Source organism: Alligator mississippiensis, chromosome 3 (genome assembly GCF_030867095.1).
Source record: "Alligator mississippiensis isolate rAllMis1 chromosome 3, rAllMis1, whole genome shotgun sequence".
Classification (NCBI taxonomy): Eukaryota; Metazoa; Chordata; order Crocodylia; family Alligatoridae; genus Alligator; species Alligator mississippiensis.
In genome coordinates, this window is record NC_081826.1 from 153,952,227 (window position 1) to 153,973,323 (window position 21,097).

The 21,097-nt window shown below is 50.4% G+C and overlaps 1 protein-coding gene and 1 long non-coding RNA gene across 8 annotated transcripts in view; one reads left to right on the top strand and one right to left on the bottom strand.

The window, feature by feature from the left end:
* PIGG (phosphatidylinositol glycan anchor biosynthesis class G) overlaps positions 1–21,097 on the top strand; it is a 292,922-nt gene that overhangs the window by 20,672 nt on the left and 251,153 nt on the right. For 6 of the 7 annotated variants that reach the window (XR_009460921.1, XM_019490733.2, XM_059724553.1 and 3 more), the window contains one exon: positions 3,403–3,544. Coding sequence is in view for 5 of the 7 variants with exons in the window: in XM_019490733.2 (XP_019346278.1) it covers positions 3,403–3,544 (142 nt within the window). In the remaining 2 variants the exon portion in view is untranslated. Of the gene's footprint in view, positions 1–3,402; positions 3,545–7,452; positions 7,558–21,097 lie in introns of those variants that run through there. The other variant, XM_059724555.1, reaches the window with a different exon arrangement.
* On the bottom strand, positions 1,955–8,975 carry LOC109283950 (uncharacterized). The gene is made up of 3 exons (XR_002091264.2): positions 8,246–8,975; positions 4,742–4,821; positions 1,955–2,029 (listed from the first exon to the last, which is right to left on the bottom strand). It is a non-coding gene; the product is annotated as an uncharacterized LOC109283950 (long non-coding RNA).

Sequence of the window (21,097 nt, forward strand, 5' to 3'; positions counted from 1 at the left end):
GGACACGATCTGTGAAGCACAAAGGAAGTCCATTCCCATGCAGAGAAAAGGTAACAGAAGGGCTGGGAAGTCCTCTTGACTAAACACGGAAATCGCAGTCCTCTTATGAAAGAAGAAAGAGGCTATGGAAGCTTGGCCCGGGTCCCAAGTAGGACTATTCCATGATGTCCCGCATTTGCAGGGAACAGATAAGGAAGGCTAAAGTGGCAACCAAACTTAGATTAGCAATGGGAATCAAGGACCACAAGAAGTCCTTTAGGTACACAGGGAACAGGAAGAAAACAAATGGGTGTGTGGGGCCGTTGTTCAGCAAGTCAGGAGAGCTGGTTACCAGTACCCAGGAGAAAGCTGAACTCATGAATGACTACTTCACCACAGTATTTCACCAGACCAAGGGGAAAAACAATGCCAGGTAGAGTACAGGATGAACATGATAGGAATAATTGCCTTCCTACTATTGCTGTAGAATTGGTATATGACTAATTAAAAAATTTAAGTGTATACAAGTCAGTGGGACTGGATGATCTTCATCTGAGAGTGCTGAAGGAGCTGGCCGAAGTCTTTGTGGAACCCCTGGTGAAACTCTTTCACAACTTGTGGCACTCTGGAGAAGTCCCTGAGGACTGGAAGAGGACTAATGTTGTGCTCCTCCACAAGAAGGGTAGGAGGGAGGACCCAGGTAACTATAGGTCAGTCAGCCTAACTTCCCTCCTAGGGAAAATCCTAAAAAAGTTCATTGAGGAGTCTATCTGGAATAAGCTTGCAGAAGGTAAGATTCTGAATGACAGCTAACATGGCTTCATTGCAGGCAGGTCTTGTCTTACCAACCTCATCTCCTTCTATGACCAGGTAATTTGCCCCCTGGACATGAGAGAGCAGGTTGATACTGTATACCTTGACTTCCAAAAGACCTTTGTTCTAGTATCCCATACTGTCCTCCCAAGAAAATTGGAGAATTGTGGGCTTAGCTCTGAGACAGTCAGGTGGGTGAGAAACTGGCTGCAGGATAGAACCCAGAGAGTTGTAGTGAATGGATCTGTCATGCTGGCGAGAAGTGGGCAGCGGTGTCCCGTGGGGTAAGTGCTCAGTCCAGTACTTTTCAACTTCTTTAATGATTTGGATGTGGGAGTGAAGAGCTCATTGGCCAAGTTCATGGACGACACCAAGTTATGGGGGAGTGTGGTTATGCTTGAAGATAGGCTACATATACAGGCAGACCTAGACAAGCTAGCAAGTTGGGCAGATCAGAATCTGATGAAGTTCAATGTCGAGAAATGTAAAGTGCTACGCTGTGGGACAAGCAACCCCCAACACACCTACAGGCTTGGGGGCACCAAACTGACCAGCACCATGAATGAAAGGGACCTGGGGGTAATAAATAGACCACGGTATGAATATGAGCCGACAGTGAGATGCTGTAGCCAGTAAGGCAAATAATACTCTGGCATACATCAATCAGTGCATCTCCAGCAAAACCAAGGAGGTGATTCTTTGGCTCTACTTGGCAGTGGTGAGATCGCAGCTGGAGTCCTGCGTCCAGTTCTGGGCATCACGCTTTAACAAGGACATGGACAAGCTTGAGAGGGTCCAAAGAAGAGCCACCTATATGATCAGAGTCTTAAAAGGCAAGCCATATGAAGAAAGCCTGAAGGATCTGGGACTCTTCAGCCTAAGGAAAAGAGGGCTGAGAGGGGACCTGGTAGCAGCTTACCACTATACTAGGGGAATACATCAAGGGCTCAGTGAGCAGCTGTTCACCAGGGCACCTGAGGGGAAAACCAGGGGGAATGGCCAAAAACTTCCAGAAGATCGATTTTCGGGTCAACATTAGGAAAAACTTCTTCACAGTCAGAGTGTCCAGACTGTGGAATAAGCTCCTTCCAGAGGTGGTGCAATCACCTAGCCTGGAAATTTTGAAGAGGAGACTAGATAGTCAACTTGCTGGGGTCACCTGACCCCCAGTTATCTTTCCTGTTTGGTGCAGGGGCTGGACCTGATGATCTTCTGAAGTCCCTTCTGGCTTTACAATCTATGATTCAAAATGAAGGAGAAATTACTGTAGTTATTCTGGAAGTGTGGCTGCACAGCGTTTAACAATTACTGTGTACCATATTTACTTGAATTTAAATTGACTCTGAATTTAAGTAGGGTTACCATATTTCCAGGATCAAAAAAGAAGACACCTGTAGGAGGGAGGGGGCAGGGAGCCAACATGAGCTGGGGGGACGAGAGGAGGAGGGGTATATGATTGTTGGGTGGGGACCTGTGCCCTGCCTATGCCCTGCCCTTCACTCCCAACCCACAGCCCCCTGCCCTGCAGCCCTGCTAGTGCCCCTTACTCTTGACCCACAGCTGCCTGCTCCCCCCCCCGCACTGCCGGTGGCCCTCACTCCTGACCCAGAGTCCCTTGTCCCCCCAGCCCTGCTGCTTATACAGCTCGTGCTTGCATACACGCACGCACGCGTGCACATACACTCTGGCTCTTCCTCTGCCTCTTGTCAGGGCCCGTGACCCGTGATAGCCAATCACCTTATCTGCTGCTCCCAGCCCAAAACATCCAAGCTGCTTATCCCTGGGAAAAGTGGAGGCAAAGCAAAAACCCAGACATTTGTTCTCATTTTAAAAACCCACCTGGACATGAGGATAAGGGGCCAAAAGAGAGGACATGTCTGGGAAAACACAGATGTATGGTAACCCTAACTTAAGATAACACCCCAATAATGAGATTCTATATATAGAAAATGTATAAATGTATTATAATTTTCGAGATATAGACTCCAAGTATTGGAGGGTTGTCGAATCCCATTCCCCACTGCTATAGAGCAGGGAAAACAGTGGATGGGGGGTGGGGTCAGGGTCAGGTAGCCCCCTTGCCTTCTGCCCCCCTCCCACTTCTTCCCCCTGCAGCCTTCCTGTCACTTGCAGCCCCCTGCCCCTGCTCTCCCCAGTCTTTCCTCCCTACTCTCCCCAGTGTTTGCCTCTCCTTCTCTTCCCCACCCCCTCTTTCCCTACTGGCTGATGCTGTTCAGGCTCTTTCTTCCCTGGAGCATAGCACCTAGAAGCACAGCCCCTGTTGGCCACGCAGTAGTGTTAGCACTGCTGATTGGCTGAGCCAGGAACAAAATTTCCATGTGCTCCATGCCATGGAGGAACTCCAGCCTGAGCCAGAGTTAGCCTGTGTGTGATGGTAAGGGGGGAGAAGGGAACAGTGGGGGAGGACTGTCTTAGATTTTAGTAAAATACAGTATATCTTAGTGTGCTGTGGAGGTGGTGTGCCATTTTAAAAATGTGCATCCCTTCAGGAAATATTCATATTTTATAATGGTAAAAGCAGTAGAATTCTAAATGTGTGCATAGTTTTTGCTTTAATACAATTGAAGCCTTTTTTTGTGTGAGTTGCAGGAAGGAGAGGCTTCTTTGCCTAATTTACTTGTTGTGTGCAGTGACCACGGGATGTCTAAAACTGGTAGCCATGGGGGTTCCTCAGAGGAAGAAGTACACACACCTCTGCTATTTGTCAGCTCTGCTTTCACAAAAAGAAGTGGTAAGGTTTAAAGCATCTTAATATATTAAAGAAGCTGTTCATAATGACAACAGTTGTTTAAACTTAATCTTTAGAATGTTGTTAATTTTACTTCATAGTGGCTTTTCACTGCCCAGTATATTGATATATATGATATATATAATTTATATATTGGTATGAATTGTTGATACAGTGCACTCTGTTTAAGTGTATGATCTTGGGACTGAAAAAAGCGGTTAAAATAAGCAATGCTCATTTACTACAGGAATAGCTAAGCTTTTTGCACCTCTTTAGGGCTCCTTACTTGGTTTTCAGGGTGTGATCAGATGTAACAATTACAATGTTTCAGATACCTTTAAAAGGTCTCAAAGGGCCATTTGAACAAATGTGCAAGCCCTTTGAAACATTCCAAAAGTGGCTGAAATGCTCCAAAATAGTACTTTAAATGAAGTACTGTTTTAGAGTGTTTCACTGTGGTTGTGTATGCATGACAGTTAGCCATCTGTTCAGTCACTGGGTCCCCATAGGGACTGCCACTGGTGCTGGGCATACCACTCCCTTTACCGCCACCAGACTTCCAATTTATAGGCTTCTGCTCCTCTCCCTCTGGTTGGCTGGGGAGAGAGGAGAGGTAGAAGGGATTGCAGATGGAGAGTCAGGCTCTGGAGCTTGGGAACATTTTCCCCCCAACTCCTCCCATCCCTGCTTGACCCCTCTTAGCAGTGTAGTCTCTTTTTTCTCCCCTCTCTATTACCTGTGAGGGGAGGGGGAATCAAAGAACAGAGCTGGAGATAACTATAGCTTCCTTTAGAACCTGGCTGGTACTAGAGAAGGCTGCAGCATTTTGAGACACAGGGGTATGTGTGTCTCCTGACTGAAATGTTTTCTTTATTAAACATCTTTTTGCACTCTCAGAGAACCTTTTGCCTGTAATAGCAGCCTTGAAATTGCAAGGACCTAGGGCTTTTCTTTTCCTTGATAGCAGCCTGCCCTAGTACTGAGGGGCAGGTCCTGAGCATGACCCACCTAGATGAGTCAACAGACACATTTCAGATCCAGAAGTTTACCAGTGAGGCAGCTCCTCAGTCCCCATTGCTTGCTCTCAGGCATGCTGAGAGTGAGGGCTTAAGACCACAGGGAATGAGTCTGGAGCAGCATCACTGATGCTTTTCTGGTTTGGAATTAGTTTGTGGATTTAGGTGGTGGCAGCATACTTACCTGCTCCTGGTGCTGGATACGCTACTGCTGCAGTAAAGGCAAACCCTTCTTCAGTTCAGGGCTGTTGAAATGGATGGCTCCTAGTTAGTTTCACCAGTTATGTAGGCAAAGAGAGAATATAGGTTACTATGAAGCAAATTTGCTTCAGCAGTTTATGCATCTTAACTGCCATGAAGGTCAGCAGTGTTTGTTAAAGTTCAAGTAATAAGTAACAGATTGGGACTAGTGTTGTATTATGCAATTAAGAACAGTACTAGAGAATTGTCGGTCAGGAATGACTGGGGGGGGGTGGGAGGGAACGTATGAGGATGGAGCCCCGTGCCCCCAGGCCTGCTCCCCCTTTACCTCCTGCTTCTTGGGGTCTGGGCCCACTCCCCACCTCCCTGCCGCAGCGGCGGGGGTGGGGAGAAGCGGTCCTGGGCCTGAGGGTGGGGAGAAGCTGGCCTGCCACAGTGGCAGAACCGGGAGAAGCGGGCTCAGAGCTGATGGGGGGAGGTAGGGGAGGAGTGGGTCTGGGCCTGAGGCTGGGGAGGAGGCCCAAGCCCAAGCCGGAAGAAAAGCCAGCCCACTGCAGCAGTTGGGGGGAGCAGTGGGCCTGGCCTGACATGGCAGCAGCTGGGGGAGGAGAGGCGCGAGCCTTCTCCCCGCCCTTGGGCCCAGGTCTACTCCTCCCCCCTCCCTGTTGACTCTGAGCCCTCTCCTCCCATTTCCCTGCTGCTGCTGGGTTGGCCTGGGCCCACTGCTCCCCCTGCAGCAGTGGGTTGGCTTCTCCCCTGGCTAGGGCTTGGTCCTCCTCCCCCCTATGTGGGGCCCGGGCCCACTCCTCCCCTCCCCCCACTGCCGCCGCGGCACAACCACTCTTCCGCCAACCCGTATTGGGCACGGTTCTTCTCCCCCCCCCCGGTCTCTTCGTCCCATGTTGGGCCCTGCAGGTGGTGACTGTGGTAGAGGGGAGGGGTGGGCCGAGGCCAGAGCTGTGGTCTTGTCCCTCCCGTGGCATCTCAAGCCCGCTTCCCCCTGTGCTGCTGCCACTGTCACCTGCAAGGAGTAAGGGTGGGAGGAGGGGGAGGCCAGCTCTGGTGGCCTTGCCTCCCTCCTCCCCCCCCCATTGTTGCCACCTGCAAGGGGGGGGAGGGGGGCGGGGCAAGGTCAGCACTGCTAGCCTTGCCTCCCCCGTTCCGTTCGCTCTGTTACCCCTGCCTCCAATCAGAGTGTGAATAAAGCGTTACGGACAGGCAGACAGGCTTAGGCTTTTATAATATTAGAATACTCTTGACTTGTTCCTCTTCCTGGAGGGCCCTGCAGCACACCTGAGGTACTACCAAACGTCAATTGTCTGTGAATCTGATGTCCAGCAGATGCACTAAAAGTGTAAGTGGTATACACTGTACTTGCCTACAGTAGTTTTCTTTCCAGAAGGTTTAGCAAAGCTTGAGTCAACAGACAAGTAAAATATAATATATTGGTCTACCACAGTGGTCTCCAAGCTTTTTAAGTACTAGGTCACTTTTTGAATTAAAGTGCAACCCAGGATCTACTGCACGCCACCCTCCTCCCCCTCCATCCCCTGCCCAGCAGATCAGTCTGTGGGGGAGGGAAGGGGCAGGGTGGGAGCAGATTGAGGCCCCTGTGGTGAGGGAGGGAGTGGGGCAGAGGCAGAAACTAGGATGAGTGGGGTCCTGGTCGGGTCGGCTGGTAGGTTAATTGAAGTTTGGGTAGCTTGTCCAGGCATGAGGGGGCTCCTGCCACCACAGCATGCGCCCACATGTTCCCCCCCTCCAATCTGTGCGTGGGGCAGAGATGGCGGCTGCTGCTGTGTGCTGGGCTTTGTACCTCAAGCCTCACTGAAGCTGCCCTAGGAGCGCTGTGACACCATATGTGTCCTGCTGCTGGGCTGAGCCGTGCCCCCTTCCCCTCCTGGCAGTGGGATGCATGTGGTGTCGCAGTGCTCCCAGGGCAGGTACAGTGGGGCTTGGGGCACAAAGCTCAGTGCACGGCGGCAGCTGCCTCCACCTTGTGCACAGATTGTGGGGGGCCTTCACCAGGGTGTGTGCAGCGGTAGGATCCTCTGTGCCTGGATGAGCCGCCTGGGTTCTGATCAGTAACTACCTTTGCGTACCGCTCGGGCTCCAATTGGTACCTACCTTGTGTACTGCCTCGGCTCCATCTCAGTATTGGGGGCTGAACGTGTGCACATGCTCAGCCCCCCCGCCCAAACTGAGATCAACTATCAGAGGCTCTACGGTCAATGGTGATTGACTGGTTGGTGACTATTGCCCTACCATGTATTGTTTTGCATCTGGTTGTGACCAAACCCACCTGGAAGGTGGATTTGAAGGGTTTACCTGCAGGCTAATGCTGTACTGCCCCAGTTCCCTTACTATCCTTTCCCTCTTTCAATTTACGTGCCCTGCCTTGATGGAAACAAAGCATCTGGAAGAGGTTGTCTCGTGTCAGAAAAGGGGAGTCCAGGTCTAAGTCTGGTGCCACCTCTACTGTTTTTGCTCTAGCAATTCTAATCCTGGCCCTACATGCTATAGTCACTGTAGCAGGGCACTGAGGTGCCTGCTACTGAGAGAGCCGGGATAACTCTTCAGGTGCTGGTTGCTGAGGTCACTGGAGGGATCTAATGATCCCCACCTGCCTAGTCAGCTGAAGGAAGGGGCAGGGCCTGGCTCCTATATAAATCACAGGCAGGAGGCCAGAAGGCAGTTCCCTGCCAGCAGCCAAGGAAGAAGGAGCTCCCTGCCATGTAAGAGAGGAGAGGATCGATGAAGGAGCAGCATCTGATACTGCTGAGAGATAAAGGATCCCCGGTAGGCTTGAGCATGATTATAGCCGGGTGGCTTCTGTTTGTGTTGTAGCCAAAGGGGCTTGTGTTTGTGTTGCTGTTTTATCATTGGTGGTTTGGGTGAGGCTATTAGGAGTTGGAGGAGGCCTCATAGGGGACCCACAGCAGTGTGGGAACCCCAGAGCCAGCGAGGGCGCAGTATTCGGGGTGCACAGACCCTGGCCCCAGAGAGGGGCAGCTGAGAAGCCCCAGAGAAGGGGGCATTGCTGAGAAGCCCCAGTGCGGGCGTGGTGAGCCCAGAGAGAGGGCGGCATTACGGAGAAGGCCCAGAGAGAGAGCAGCATTACGGAGAAGGCCCGGCGAGAGAGAGAGACGGGACTGTGGAGAGCCCGAGCGTTAGAGAGGGCGTGGTGAGAGAGAGACCTAACAACGTCAGGCACATCTGCGAGGCTTGGGGTGTGGTACAGGAATGGTAGGAGCCACACATAGCCCATAAGGCTGGAGTGTTCAGGAACACACACTACCATATAGAAACTAGAGATAACAGGAGAACCATGGACCAGAAGACAAAAGGCAGCCTCCCTATAAAATATATCTATAAGATCAAAGTCATGGCGGGTGAGAATTGGAGGGTGTTAATCGGTAACTTGACATGGTAAAGGAGGCGGCAGGGGGGAGCACGGTGACCCTGATCCCCCTCGTGTTACAGTTACCTTAAGGGCAAGAATTGTGGCCTCCAGCCACCCCCATATCCTCACAGGTTTTACTCGATCTGTGTTTGTCTGGTCTCCGGACCATCCTTGCTTCAGTCCCCAGGTCCCTGATGCTGGCCTGGGCTTCAGCCATGTCTCCTCACACCTTTGTTTAGCAGCTTCCTTTCTTGGATCCAGGCCTCAGCTCTGTGGTAAGGCTTCAACTCTGTCTCTAGCCCTTCTCCACTCTGGTTTGTTCCTCTCAGGAAAAAGCCAAAAAGAATATAACTCCGCAGTTTGCAGAGCATTCTGCTGTGCAGCACCTGACCCCTCTTTCCTGTTGTTCCCAGGCCTCTGGGGGATAGAAACAAAAACAGAACTTTACTGGGCACATAAACTGTCCTAAACAACACCCCCATCCCAGTAAACACAAACAGTTCTCAATCAAATCCTCACCCCTTCGGTACACTTGCTTTCAGCAGGCAGAAGATCCTCCTCTTCTGATGGACTGTTTCCTCCTCTCTTTCAGGAGAGTTCTGCTCTCATGCCTCTGCCCCTCTTACCTGCTGTTCCTTGCTGCCAGGCTCTCTGCAAGCAGCACTTGCTCTGCTGTCTCTACCCCTGTTCTGTTCTCTTCCTTTCAGTAACAGGGGTAGGGATCCTCTTACATTGGTGTCCATTAACTTATGCTCGCTCGTACATGACCTTTTATGGTGGACTTCTGTAAGAAACTAGCTGTTTTTTTCAAGTGGCCGAGGTACTTCCAAATGTCAACTATATGTGAAGTTGGTATCCAGCTGAACATATTACATTTTATAAATATCATCTGAACTTGTTAGTCCCCCAACTGCAGTAAATGTACTGTTTTGTTACTTATTCTAGCAGTGCTCAACCTTCTGGCTTTGTAGGCTGGATAAGTGGCACGGGGCTAGTTTGCAGGCCAGATCCAGTACGTGGTGGGCATGTGGGGTTGGTCTGCAAGTGCGATCTGGCACGTGAGCCCAGCTCTGGTCACTGGATCCAGCTGTAGAGTGATCCCTCTACATCAGCCCCACTGTGCACTGACATAATTTAGTGTGTAGGGCCACATCGTTCAGCCTGAAGGGCTATCCATGGGTCTAGAAATTTGATGTCAGTGGAGCTTGCTACCAAATTTCTAAACCCATGAAGAGACCCACAGACCAGATGACATGGCTTTGTGAGCCAGACTATGATGGGAGGTTGAGCACTACTGATTTATTATGTTTTGTGCATACATTGTTTAGTGAAAACAATAAGAAATTCAAAACTGGGTGTTCCAGTTAGTGAGCATGGGCTGTCAGCAGTTGTGACTGAGCAGTAGAATAGACTTTGCTACCTCAGCTAGAGCACCCTGCTTCCTCCAGCTCTTTGCTACTGAACATCTTCCTCTCTTGTTCAGTGTCTGAGTGAGCCCTAGGAATGTTGATGGAGATGGTTTTTCAGATGTAAGAGTGAGCCAAGAAAATCCAAACCTAGAAGTGTTTCCTGGTAACTCAGGGTTGAATTCTGCCCTGGAGGTACACCCACAGCTCTTACGGAAGTCCTTGAATGGACACACCTGAAGATGAGCTGTGGGCCATGATATTTGTGATAAGCACAAAAAAAATTCACAGGCATTCTGGTAGGGTTTTTCTGTGCAGGGTTTATTGTACTTTGTGTGACAGATTGCTTAGTGTGCCTGTCACTTTAAGAGAAAAAGCTGAGGGAGAAGCAGCATGCAGGTGGTAGGGCTCAATTAAGGAGACACCTGACCCAGAGGGGGCCCGGCTTGAGCCATATAAGTCTGGGGCCTGAGCTGGTCAGGCAGGCTAGCCCTGAGTGTCACAGGGAGAGGTCCTCCTGGCAGTGGGGCTGCAGCAGGGCTCCTGGGTAACATCTGAGCTGCGATAAGCAATGCTGGTGGTTTGTGGAAGGGACTAGGTGGTGGAGGGAGGTCCCAGCAGGCCTGGGAGAGGGTCAGATGTCTGGAAGTAAGGCCAGAGCCTGGTAATAGGGCAGAGCATGAGGGCCAGAGAGCAGAGTGTGGAGCCAGAGCCTAGAGAGAGGGCCAAGTATCAGCAGGGCCTGAGACCCCAGAGGTCTGAAGCTTAGGAGGGCTGAGCCTCAGCAGGGCAAGGGGAACCCAAAGGTTTCACTGGCCTAGGGGCCAAAGGCTGAGCAGGGCCACAGCTGGTGACTGGTGGAGCCGAGGAGCCCAGGAGTCACCTGGCCTAGGAGTGGGGCTAGGGCCAAGAGAGAGGGTCCAGAGATTGGAGGTCACAGCTGGAGGCTGAGGGGGCTAAGGAGCCCATAGCCCAGGAGGCGCGAGGACTGGGGCCGGGAGCCTCTAGTCCAGGAAGGGCATGTGAGGCATGGGCGTGGTGCAGAGGAGCAGTCAGAGCCACATAATTGGTCCTCAAGGCAATGACCATGGACACCTGTGGTCATGAGGGTGAGATCAGGCTTGGGAAGCTCTGGGGTAGCCTCCCTTTCCTAAAAGTACCATTTCATCAAGGTGAGGTAAAAGGGAGTTTGTCAAGAGAAGGCCAAGGAGGCATGGGCGGAGTGGGGTACACTTAACAGTTGCACCAGTAATGATCTTTTGCTTTAGGGTAAATCTTTGATTTAGTTTTCTTGATGCTATAATACTTGTATGTAGTTTCCCCTTGCAATACCTTTTCTCTTTAGTTGGAATTTTAGTGACCCTCCTTATTTAATCTTATTTTTGATAACCTGCAACAGTATGTGCTGTGGTTAATATGAGAAACCTTTTTTGTTTATGCTGTCATGTAATCCTTTTAGTTATGTCTGATTTAATGCGCTGCTCAAGTATTAGTTGTATGACATTTTAGAGTTGTTAAACCCTGTGGTTGGTAAGTAAATTTGGAAAATTCTCGTATTTTTAGCCAGTGGGCAGCTTTCTTGTCTTCACCAGCAATCTGAACACTGCTGACTAGCATGCAAGCACTTGTCACCTATAATCCCCAAATCCTTTTTGCACATTTCAAGTAACCACAAGAATAAATAGCCTCATGTTTTGATGATTTCTGAAGTTGGTTCCTTACTCCTGATTCTTTATTCCTGGTTCCTTTTTCAAAGCTAATCCTTACACAGATAAAGGTTGTTAGTAATGAATAACGCAGGCTAAAGAGTTAGGCTGTCATCAAAATATAGGATTGTCAAACGATTAAAAAATCTGATTTGCATTTAGTTGTGCGATTAAAAAAATGAGTTGCAATTAATCGCAATTTTAATCACAGAGCTAAAAACTCAAAATTATGTGCAGAAAACAAAGTTATGCAGAATTATGCAGGTACTTTCTATGGTTGGGGTGTGTGTGTGTGGGGGGGGGGAGGGAATTTGTGAAGGGGGGGGGCTGTAGGGGTGTATGTGGGGTTGTGGACTCTTGGGAAGGGGGGTTCCTGCATACCCTGGCAGGATGTCCAGGAAGCCAAAGCCTGCCTCGAGACACCATTTCCGAAATCTGAAGTTGACCTTACCGATGCAGGTCTCTTGTCTCCTTCCACGCCTGCTCACTGGTAGGATGAAACCATAGGCCCGTGAGTTTTACCTCTGTCCTTGGGAAGCTTTTTGAGAGAATTATCCTGGCACATGTCCATGAGGGGCCAGCAGCGGAGACTATGCTCGGGGTCAACCAGCATGGGTCCATTAGGGGCAGGTCTTGTCAAACCAACCTGGTGACCTTCTATGACCAGGTAGAATGGACCAGGTCACCAAGTCCTTGGATGCTGGTGTCGCAGTGGATATAGTCTTTCTGGACTTCAGGAAGGCCTTTGACACGGTCTCTCACCCCATTCCCATTAAGAAACTAGGACACTGCAGTGTGGATGCCTACACAGTCAGATGGGTCACTAACTGGCTGGTGGGCTGCACCCAGAGAGTGGTGGTAGACGGGTCTTATTTGACCTGGAGGGGGATGTGGGCAGTGGAGTTCCCCAGGGCTCGGTTCTCGAGCCTGCACTATTCAACATCTTCATCAGTGACTTGGACGAGGGGGTAAAAAGTACCCTGTTCAAATTCGCAGATGACACTAAGATGTGGGGTGAAGTGCGTACGCTAGAAGGAAGGAACAGGCTGCAATCGGATCTAGACAGGTTACAGGGATGAGCCAATGACAATAGGATGGGGTTCAACACTGACAAGTGCAGGATAATGCACCTGGGGAGGAAGAACCAGCGGCACACCTACAGGCTGGGGAGCTCCCTTCTCATCAGTGTCAAGACAGAAAAGGATCTTGGAGTCATCATTGATGCCATAATGAACATGGGCCGACAATGTGGGGACGCAGTTAGGAAGGCCAACCATACCTTGTCGTGCATTCACAGATGCATCTCAAGCAGGTCCAAGGAGGTGTTCCTCCCCCTCTGTGCGACACTAGTCAGGCCGTAGCTGGAGTACTGCATCCAGTTTTGGGCTCCGCGCTTCAGGAGGGATGTGGACAGTATGGAGAGGGTCCAAAGGAGGGCCACCTGCATGATCAGGGGTCAGCAGGGCAGGCCGTATGAGAAGAGGCTGAGGGACCTGACCCTGTTCAGTCTCCATAAGAGAAGGCTGAGAGGGGATCTAGTGGCAGTTTACAAACTAGTCAAGGGGGACCAGCAGGCATTGGGAGAGTCCCTGTTCCCCTGAGCACTCCCGGGAGTTGCAGGAAACAATGGACACAAGGTAGCGGAGGGTAGATTCAGGCTAGATATTAGGAGACACAGTTAGGGCGCCTAGGATCTGGAGCCAACTTCCAAGAGAAGTGGTGCTGGTTCCTACCTTTGGGGTCTTTTCAAAAGAAGGCTGGATGAACATCTGGCCGGGGTCATTTGACCCCAGTACTCTTTCCTGCCATGGCAGAGGGTCGGACTTGATGATCTGCTCAGGTCCCTTCCGACCCTACCAACTATGAAACTTTGATGTGGGGTACTGTGGGTCAGGAGTGAGGGGCAGCAGCAGGGCTGGGGAGGCTGTGGCTTGGGAGCGAGGGGCAGACACTCACACAGGCACAGACAGACAGACACCACCCAGCAGGTAAGTCTGTGTGGGGGAGGGAAGGGGCAGGGGGCAGATCAAGGCCCCCATGGTGTGGGAGGGAATGGGGCAGGGGCTGGGGTGAATGGGGCCCTAGGGCTGGGGTGGGTTATGGGATGGAGGTGTGTGCGGCTCATTCAGGGGGATGGGGGGGACTGCTCCCGCAGCTGCGTGTAGCCCTAGGAGAGGCAGAGGAGGCACATGCCCCCTGGATTTGTGCATGGGCCAGAGGAGGGCTGCCACTGTGTGCTGGGCTCTGAGCCCCACTGCCTTTGCCTTGGGAGCTGCGCTATGCCATGCTGTGCCTCCCACTGTTGGGTGGGTCGGGGATGTGGCACAGCCAGCGTGTGACTCCTGGGGCCGCAGCCCACAGTGGCAGCTTGCCTCCGCCCTGTGCAGAAATCTGGGGGCATGTGTCCCCTGTGCCTCTCCTTGGGGGTGCATATGGTGGTGGGAGCATCCCCCTACTTCATCCCTGGACGAGCCGCAGCTCCGTCCTATGACACGCCCTTCCCCTACCCCATTCCCTGCTTCACCATGGGGGCCTCGATTGGCCCCACTGTGCAAGCTCGAAAACCACATGTGCAATTAACGTGTTACAAAAATTAACTTGAACAACAATTAACGTGTTAATTGCGATTGACAGCCTTATCAAAAATGTATATTTACTAACAAAAATTTAAAATATGTATGAAGTACATAGCCCTGAAAAAAGACTTGAGATTAGACTGGGATTGTGGGGCAAAATCCCTTTTGCGTTACCTCAAAACACATGTATGTGTCACCACGGGACATTTCTGAATAAACCTAAGTAGGGTGCTTCTCAAACCAAAGCTTGGTTTTTTGCCTGCCAGTCTGCTCACTGATGGGACCCCCTCTAGGCTTGTGTGCTATGCATATGACACTAAATAAGTGTTACTTATAATTTCAATTTAATCAAGTCAAGAGGAAGACCTTATAAGGGGGGATAAGGCAAAATGCCCTGTTTATTGATTTCATAAATCAGACGGGGAAGGTCAGACACACCATTAATATAAACATACACATATCATCATACACATCGTTACACCCAGACATACGCATACACAAAACAGCCATTCCATTCAGATATTATAGTTACCAGCAGCAGTTGCTCAATAGTGGCACCGGGTGGCCAGCTGAGGCCTACTGAGAGAAAGATGAAGACAGCAGCTGGAGCGGGGTGAACAGATGTGTCTGTGCTCCAAAGAAAGCAGCAGTCGAGAGAGGCTCACCCAACCTGGTATTTTCGAGAGTCCTCTTTTATAGGGATTGACATTTTTTGTTCAGCACTTTGGGGTTTTTCCATACCCAATTTCTGTTTTTGCAGTTGTTTCTCATCCACCTTCTGCTTATCTCAGCCTGAGATCAGTTTGGTTGTAAAAGTTGGTGTCTCAGCCTTGAAGTGTCCTTGCTGTACATCTGGCAGGATGTGCACATTCCTTCTCTTGGTTATATCCTTTGTGCCCTAGGCCTCAAAAGGATTCTTTAGCCATCTATTAATTAGTTTACTTACTGGTAACTTACACATTTGATGCCTTGTTGCTTACAAAAACAGTTACATTTTCCTTTCCTGTCTCTATGCCATTCTCTCATCATTCACCCTTTTCACATTCTCATACACAAAAGGTCATACACTTATGTCAAGCAAGAGAATACAAAATGGAGTTTTCAAGTTACTTATAGGATAAGACTAACATGGTTATAAATCTACTATTTCACTACTATCACAATGTATGTTAACATCAGCTACATTAGTTCAGTTCATGCTACATAAGGAACTGCGTTTGGGCTAGGACTTCGTGTGAAAATCTTTTTTGGATCACCCCAGGGCACAAGAAACTGCCACCAGGAGAATCTCTCAAACAAGTCTGGGCAGAGTCTTGCCTGACTCAGAGCTCGGTTTGTGAGTGCCAGGCTGCCACTCACAGGCCCCAGGGGCTGAGTAAAGAGCTGGATTTGGACTGGTGTTGCAGGTGGAAATCCTTTTCAGGCCATCCCATACCTCACATTTCTGGTGTCTGGGGACTCTTGCAAAGAAGCCTGGGCAGAGTTCTGCCCAACCTGAAGCTCAATTCGTGAATGCCACGCTGCCAACTCACAGGCCCCGAGGCCTGAACAACAGGTTGGGTTCGGGCTGGGATTATGGGTGGAAAACCACCTTGGCTCACCCCAGACTGCACATCTTTATCATTAGAGGAATCTCCCAAAGAAGCCTGGGCAGAATCCTGCCCAACCCTATGCTTGGTTTGCAAGTGCCAACTTGACAGGCCCCAGGCCTATGTGCTCTGTACTTATCCCCAAATTTGCATCTGAATTTGGGCAGGATTATCAGGTAAAATATTCTTCAGATCAGCCCAGCATACACATAACTACCACTTGGAGACTTTCTTCAAGAATTGTGGGAGGCCCTTGCCTGACCTGAATCTCTGTTTTTGCATGTCACCCTATCAATTTTTGCCTTCCAGAGCTGTGTACTATTTACGTTGAACTAAATGAAATGATTTGTGGCTTGGGCTATGGTTGAAAATCCTTTTTGGATCACCCCAAGCTATACATCTGTCAGCAGGGGATTCTCTTGAAGAAGTCTGGGCAGGGTACTGCCTGATTCAAAGCTTTTTTTTTTTTTGTGTGCCATCCTGCCAACTGACAGCACCCCAGATGTGTGTGCTGTCTGTTTCTGTGAATAAGGAGCTGAATTTGGACTGGAATTATTGGGCAAAATCCTTTCTGGATTATTCCAAAACACTCCTCTCCACCACCGAGCATCTCTGGAAGAAGCCTGGGCAGGTCCCTGCTTGACCTGATGCTCAGTTTTCAAGTGCCAGCCTTCCACCCACCCCTCAATATCTGCATGCTTATTTTGGGCTGGGATTATGGGGAAAACCTCCTTTGGGTCCCCACAAACTACACATCTCCCTGATTGGTGGATCTTCTGAATAATTCTGGGCAAGATAGTGCCTGATTTTGAGCTTGGTTTTTGCATTCCAGCAAGGTAACTGAGAGCTCTCCAGGGTTCTGTGCTATGTAATCAGCACCAAAGAAAGGGCTGAGGTTTAGCTGGGATTTCCAAACAAAATCCTTTTTACGTCACCTCAAACTACAGCTCTCCACCACTGAGCGACTTTTGCACAGAAGACTTTTCAGGTCACATTTGATCCTTAGCTTTTTCCACGAGAGGTTTCTGTACATGACATTAAGTAAGTTGGTAATGTAAGAGTGTTGTTGAAGGTGCGATGACATTAAGTAAGTTGAAATAAAATTGTGTGCGTTAATTAGGTCTATATCAAATTACTGAACCATAGAATCATAGAAAATTAGGGTTGGGAGGGACCCCAAGAGGTCATCTAATCCCAACCCATGCTCAAACCAGGATCATCTCCAACTATATCATTCCAGCCAAGGCTTTGTCTAGCCAGATTATAAAAACCTCCAAGGATAGAGATTCCACAGCCTCTCTGGGTAACCCGTTCTAGTGTTTTACTGTCTACCTGGTGAGAAAGATATTAGAAAGACTAACCTAAACCAAGCAGTATCCTTGGTGCTGACATGGATGAGCAGCATGGGATAGTAGTCAGAGGGCTGGATGAGTCTTGGTAATCTGTCCATAACATCTTGGATCTGGGCAAGTAGCACACCTCCTGAGATAACAGGTCAGGCCAGCAGATGGATGCCTCCGTCCCACGCAGGTGGGAGTCTCCAACCACCACCACCACCCCTTGCTTCTTCTTGGTGCCGGTGGTCTTGATCCTTCCCAACTTGGGAAGGCCTGGCCTGTCTTCCACCTATGGAATGTGCTCCTCCCTCTCTGTTGCTAAGGTTCCATATCTGTTCTCCAGATGAAGTGCTTCAGGTGGAGATTAATATTTCGGCTTGCTGCCTGAGGTCACAAGCTTCCCGCTTCCACATTCCTTGGAGTCCATGTCCTTTCCCTTCTTTAGCGTGGCCTTTGGCAGTCCTTCCTCTGCTGTCCGAGAGGTCTCCTCCAGCACTGAATTGATGAACTCCTCATGGTGGAGGAATCTTTGGAGCCTTGCAACCTCCTCCTGTAGCTTTCTTGCTTGCTGCTTAAGAGACACCACTAGGAGGTACTGCTCACTTCACAGGCACTCCTCCTTCCCCCACCTGGCCATCACTGGAAGGAACCTGCAAGCTGAGGTCTCAGCGCCAAACCCAGACTTGGGTGAAAGCCTCGATGATGAGTGGTCCTGCCTGGACAGACACCTCACAGGTCAAGTAGAGGCAGTGTCTCTGGCATTGTGACATCCTCCAGCCTTTTCCCTGGGTCTCTTAATTTGCCTCGTCTCTCTTACTGCCCTTCTTCCAAGAACATCTTCCCTAGAAAACTCATCTGGAAACTGGCCTGTTTACTGTTCCTTGGCCCTGAAAGTTTTGTTTCTCCCTGCTTCCTCGCATCAAGTTTATGGGCTCCCCATCAAAGATGGGTGTGGAGGGGACAAACCAACTTGCGAATTGACCAGCGAACTGCCTGCAAATTGTTTGCCCTGTTTACTGCCCCTGTACACTCACTCCCTGACTCAAGGAATCTCCTTTTATACCCTGCTGGGCCTGGACTGGCTCTGCCCCCTTGTTAGGCAGCAGGCAGTAATCGTTCAGCTAGCAACACTCCCAGCTTCTCAGAGCACACGCTTAAACACACACATCCCACCAAACAAACACTTAGCAAGCTAAAGGCACAGGCAGACCTGGATCACTGACTTTCCCTGGGCAGGATCTGCTGCCTGGCTTCTGTTCCTGTTCCCCTTCTTCCTCTCACTTCCAGTGAACTGCCTTACTTCCAGTGAACTGCCTGCAAACTGCTTGCCCTGTTTGGTGCCCCTGGTCATTTGCTCACCCATGCCTTCTCAAATGCCAATTGCTGGCTTTTCTGAGCTGGTAGTACCCTAGTCCCTTGCCCCCAAAATCCCTTTCTTGTATCTTGTATTTAGGTCTTTTTCCATTTAAGTAGATTGAATGTTGCTAGTTAAAACATGTCTCTAGTCCTGATTAATTCAATAGAGAACATTATACATTCGCAAATTTATCAGAGTTCACTAAAACAAAGGTTTTTCTCATTGCATGTACAAGGTAGTTGGGGTTATGTGCAATACTGGCAACCATTTTGTTGGTTTGTGGATTTTACTGGTAATCCAAGCCAAAACCCAGCTTCTTATTCAGTGTTCTGTACAGAGTACACAGGCCTGTCAGTTGGCAGCCTGGCATGGAGAAACCAAGGTTTGAGTTGGGCAGGACTTTGCCCAGGCCTCTTTGGAAGAATCCCCCAATGGCAGAGACCTGTGTTTTGGGGTGACCCGAAAAGGATTTCCACCCGTAACGCATGATATCATTTTACATTTTTATTAGTAAACAGACAGTTTTGATGACAGCCTAACTCTTTAGCTTGTGTAATTCATTACTAACATCCTTTAATTGTGCAAGCATTAGCTCTGGTAAAGGAACTGGAACTGGGAATAAGGAATCAGGAACTGGGAATAAGGAGCCAACTTCACTGTCGTCATCAAAAAAAAAAAAAAAAGACTAGAAATGAGAAGAGAATTTCTAATTCTTCTAGAAGAGTTATAGATTGTGCCCTGTTTTTTTCTAGTAAGGGAATCTTTCCTTGTGGCAAAGCACTACCTGTTCCGCTTAAAGTATCCTTTTAAAAAAAACGGCTGTAGCTTGTAAGATTCACAGAGAAAAACAGGCATAAGTTTCTTGCAGTCACAAATATATTTAAGCGCATAAGCAGATGCTCATATATGTACCCCTTGTGCAAGTGAAATTATTCATGTGCTTAAGGGTGCCTACAGACATTTAGGGCCCCGCTGTAACTCGTGGTGCTTTACATAAAGTCCTATAAATTAGAGCTCCAGCCCCTGCCCCTCCCTCCCCTCCAACACGTTTGCCTGTTGGGTTGGAGGGGGGTGGGAGCCTGCCTGCACTGGCCCTGATCAACAGACAGGGGCGTTTCAGAAGCCTCCAAGGAGGCTGCTGAACCTCCCTTCTCCCCAGCCCTGGCCCTCCCCCCGCCCCCCTCAGCTCTGGGGCTGTCAGCAGGGGAGAGTGGGGGAGGGACAGTGGTAGCATGGAGCTGCTGGCTGCTTTTGAACGGCCAGAGCTGAGGGCGTGGTCAGGGTGGGGTGGATTTGAACCGTGCTCCCTTGGCTCATGCCCCCACAACTACCCCAGCTGGGGTACTGGGGGGAGCTGGGCCAAGCCTACAAGGCAAGAGGGGAAGGGGGGCTCCTGTTCTTTACCCCTTGCCCAGGCCTCTTGACAGCAGCAGCACATAGCTGCTGTTGAATGGCCAGAGCTGAGGTGGGGTTTGAATGGACCCCCTCGCCTCACAGGCCCAGCTCCCCACTGCAGTACCCCGGCCAAGCTCCACCCCCATGTGAAAGATGAACACTGGAGGGAACACAAATTGCCTAAGCCGCTGTGCTTTAGAGTGCCTTCATCTAATACTTCATTTGACCAGGGTTAATTTTTGTGCTATCAGACATTTTAAAAGTTCTCTGCAGCTGTGCACGTGTGTTAATTCATGGCTGTAGAGCACTTTCAGGGGCCTGATCGTGCAAAAAATGTTACTTGTGCAAGCGCCCAAAGTGTCTACAAGGTCATTCAGCAGAAGGGAGATTAGTCGGGCCCAATTGAGCCACATGGGTGGAAGGGGCATGGCCCAGCCTCAATCCGGCCAGGCAGGGCTTGAGAATTTGCCAGTGGAGGAGGGGTGTCAGTATTAATCATCATTGCTCCCCTGCTGCCAAATTTCCCAACTCTTGCAGAGACCCACAGGCTGGATGCTAGGGATATACATATCGTTAAAAAAAATGATCCATTTAACCACCTCTAATTATATTGGTTAAGCAATAACACATACCTCGCTTAGCGACCTCTGGCAAGAATGGTCTTGGCCCCTTATGTCTTTACTGTGTGCCAGGTGCTAGGCTGCTGGTGGGGGGGTGGCAGGCACATCTGAGCCACTAGGGGGCACTGCCCAGTTGCGGTGCTGGGACTTTGCCTTGCCCTCCTGGGTTGGGGCTTTTTTTTTTTTCTGTGCCCTCATCCTATTGGCATCGGTAGGGAGGGAGGTACTGGCCTCTGTTTGGGCTTGGTTGGGGCCTTCCTGCCACAGCAGCGAGCCTTCCGGCCCTGCAGTGGGTCTGCCTGGCACCTTTGCAGCAGCAGGGCAATGGGAGATGGGTGATTGGCTCCTTGCATCTCCCGCTGCGCTTGTGCCACTGTAGCTTGGACCTGACTCTTCCCGTCTGCCAGCCAGGCTCTCCCCAGCTCACCCTGGGGGAAGGGGAGGTTCGGTCCCAGCAGGAGAGCCCCAACTGGGCATGCTGCATCCTTCTCTCTCCCACCTGTGGTGCTGGGGCTGTGCAGGGCCTGGCCTAGGGCTGGGCTGAGTCCATGGCTGGCTTGGCCTGAGGAGGTGCCGTGGCAGCTGGAGCAGGCAGCACCGGGTTTGAGGGGTCGCCACTGGTCCTTTGTGCCATGAGCACAGCCCCAGGGCATTCCTGAGGGGCGGTGGAGCAGGGATCCCAGGGGGAGCATTAGGGCTGCAACAGCAGCTTCCCAGGCTGGAACTGTCGCATTGCTGCCCCTCAGGGACACCCTGGGGGTGCACTCACTGTGCAAGGGGCAGGTAGCAATCCCTCAGTCCTGGCGCCGTCTGCTCCAGTTGCCACGGCACCTCCTCAGGCTGAGCCAGTGCACCTGTCAGAGGGTTTTCTTCTGGGACCAGACTCCCCATTCCCCCAGGGCAAGCTTCCAGGTCCAGGCCGCAGTCGAACAAGTGTGGCGGGAGGCTGA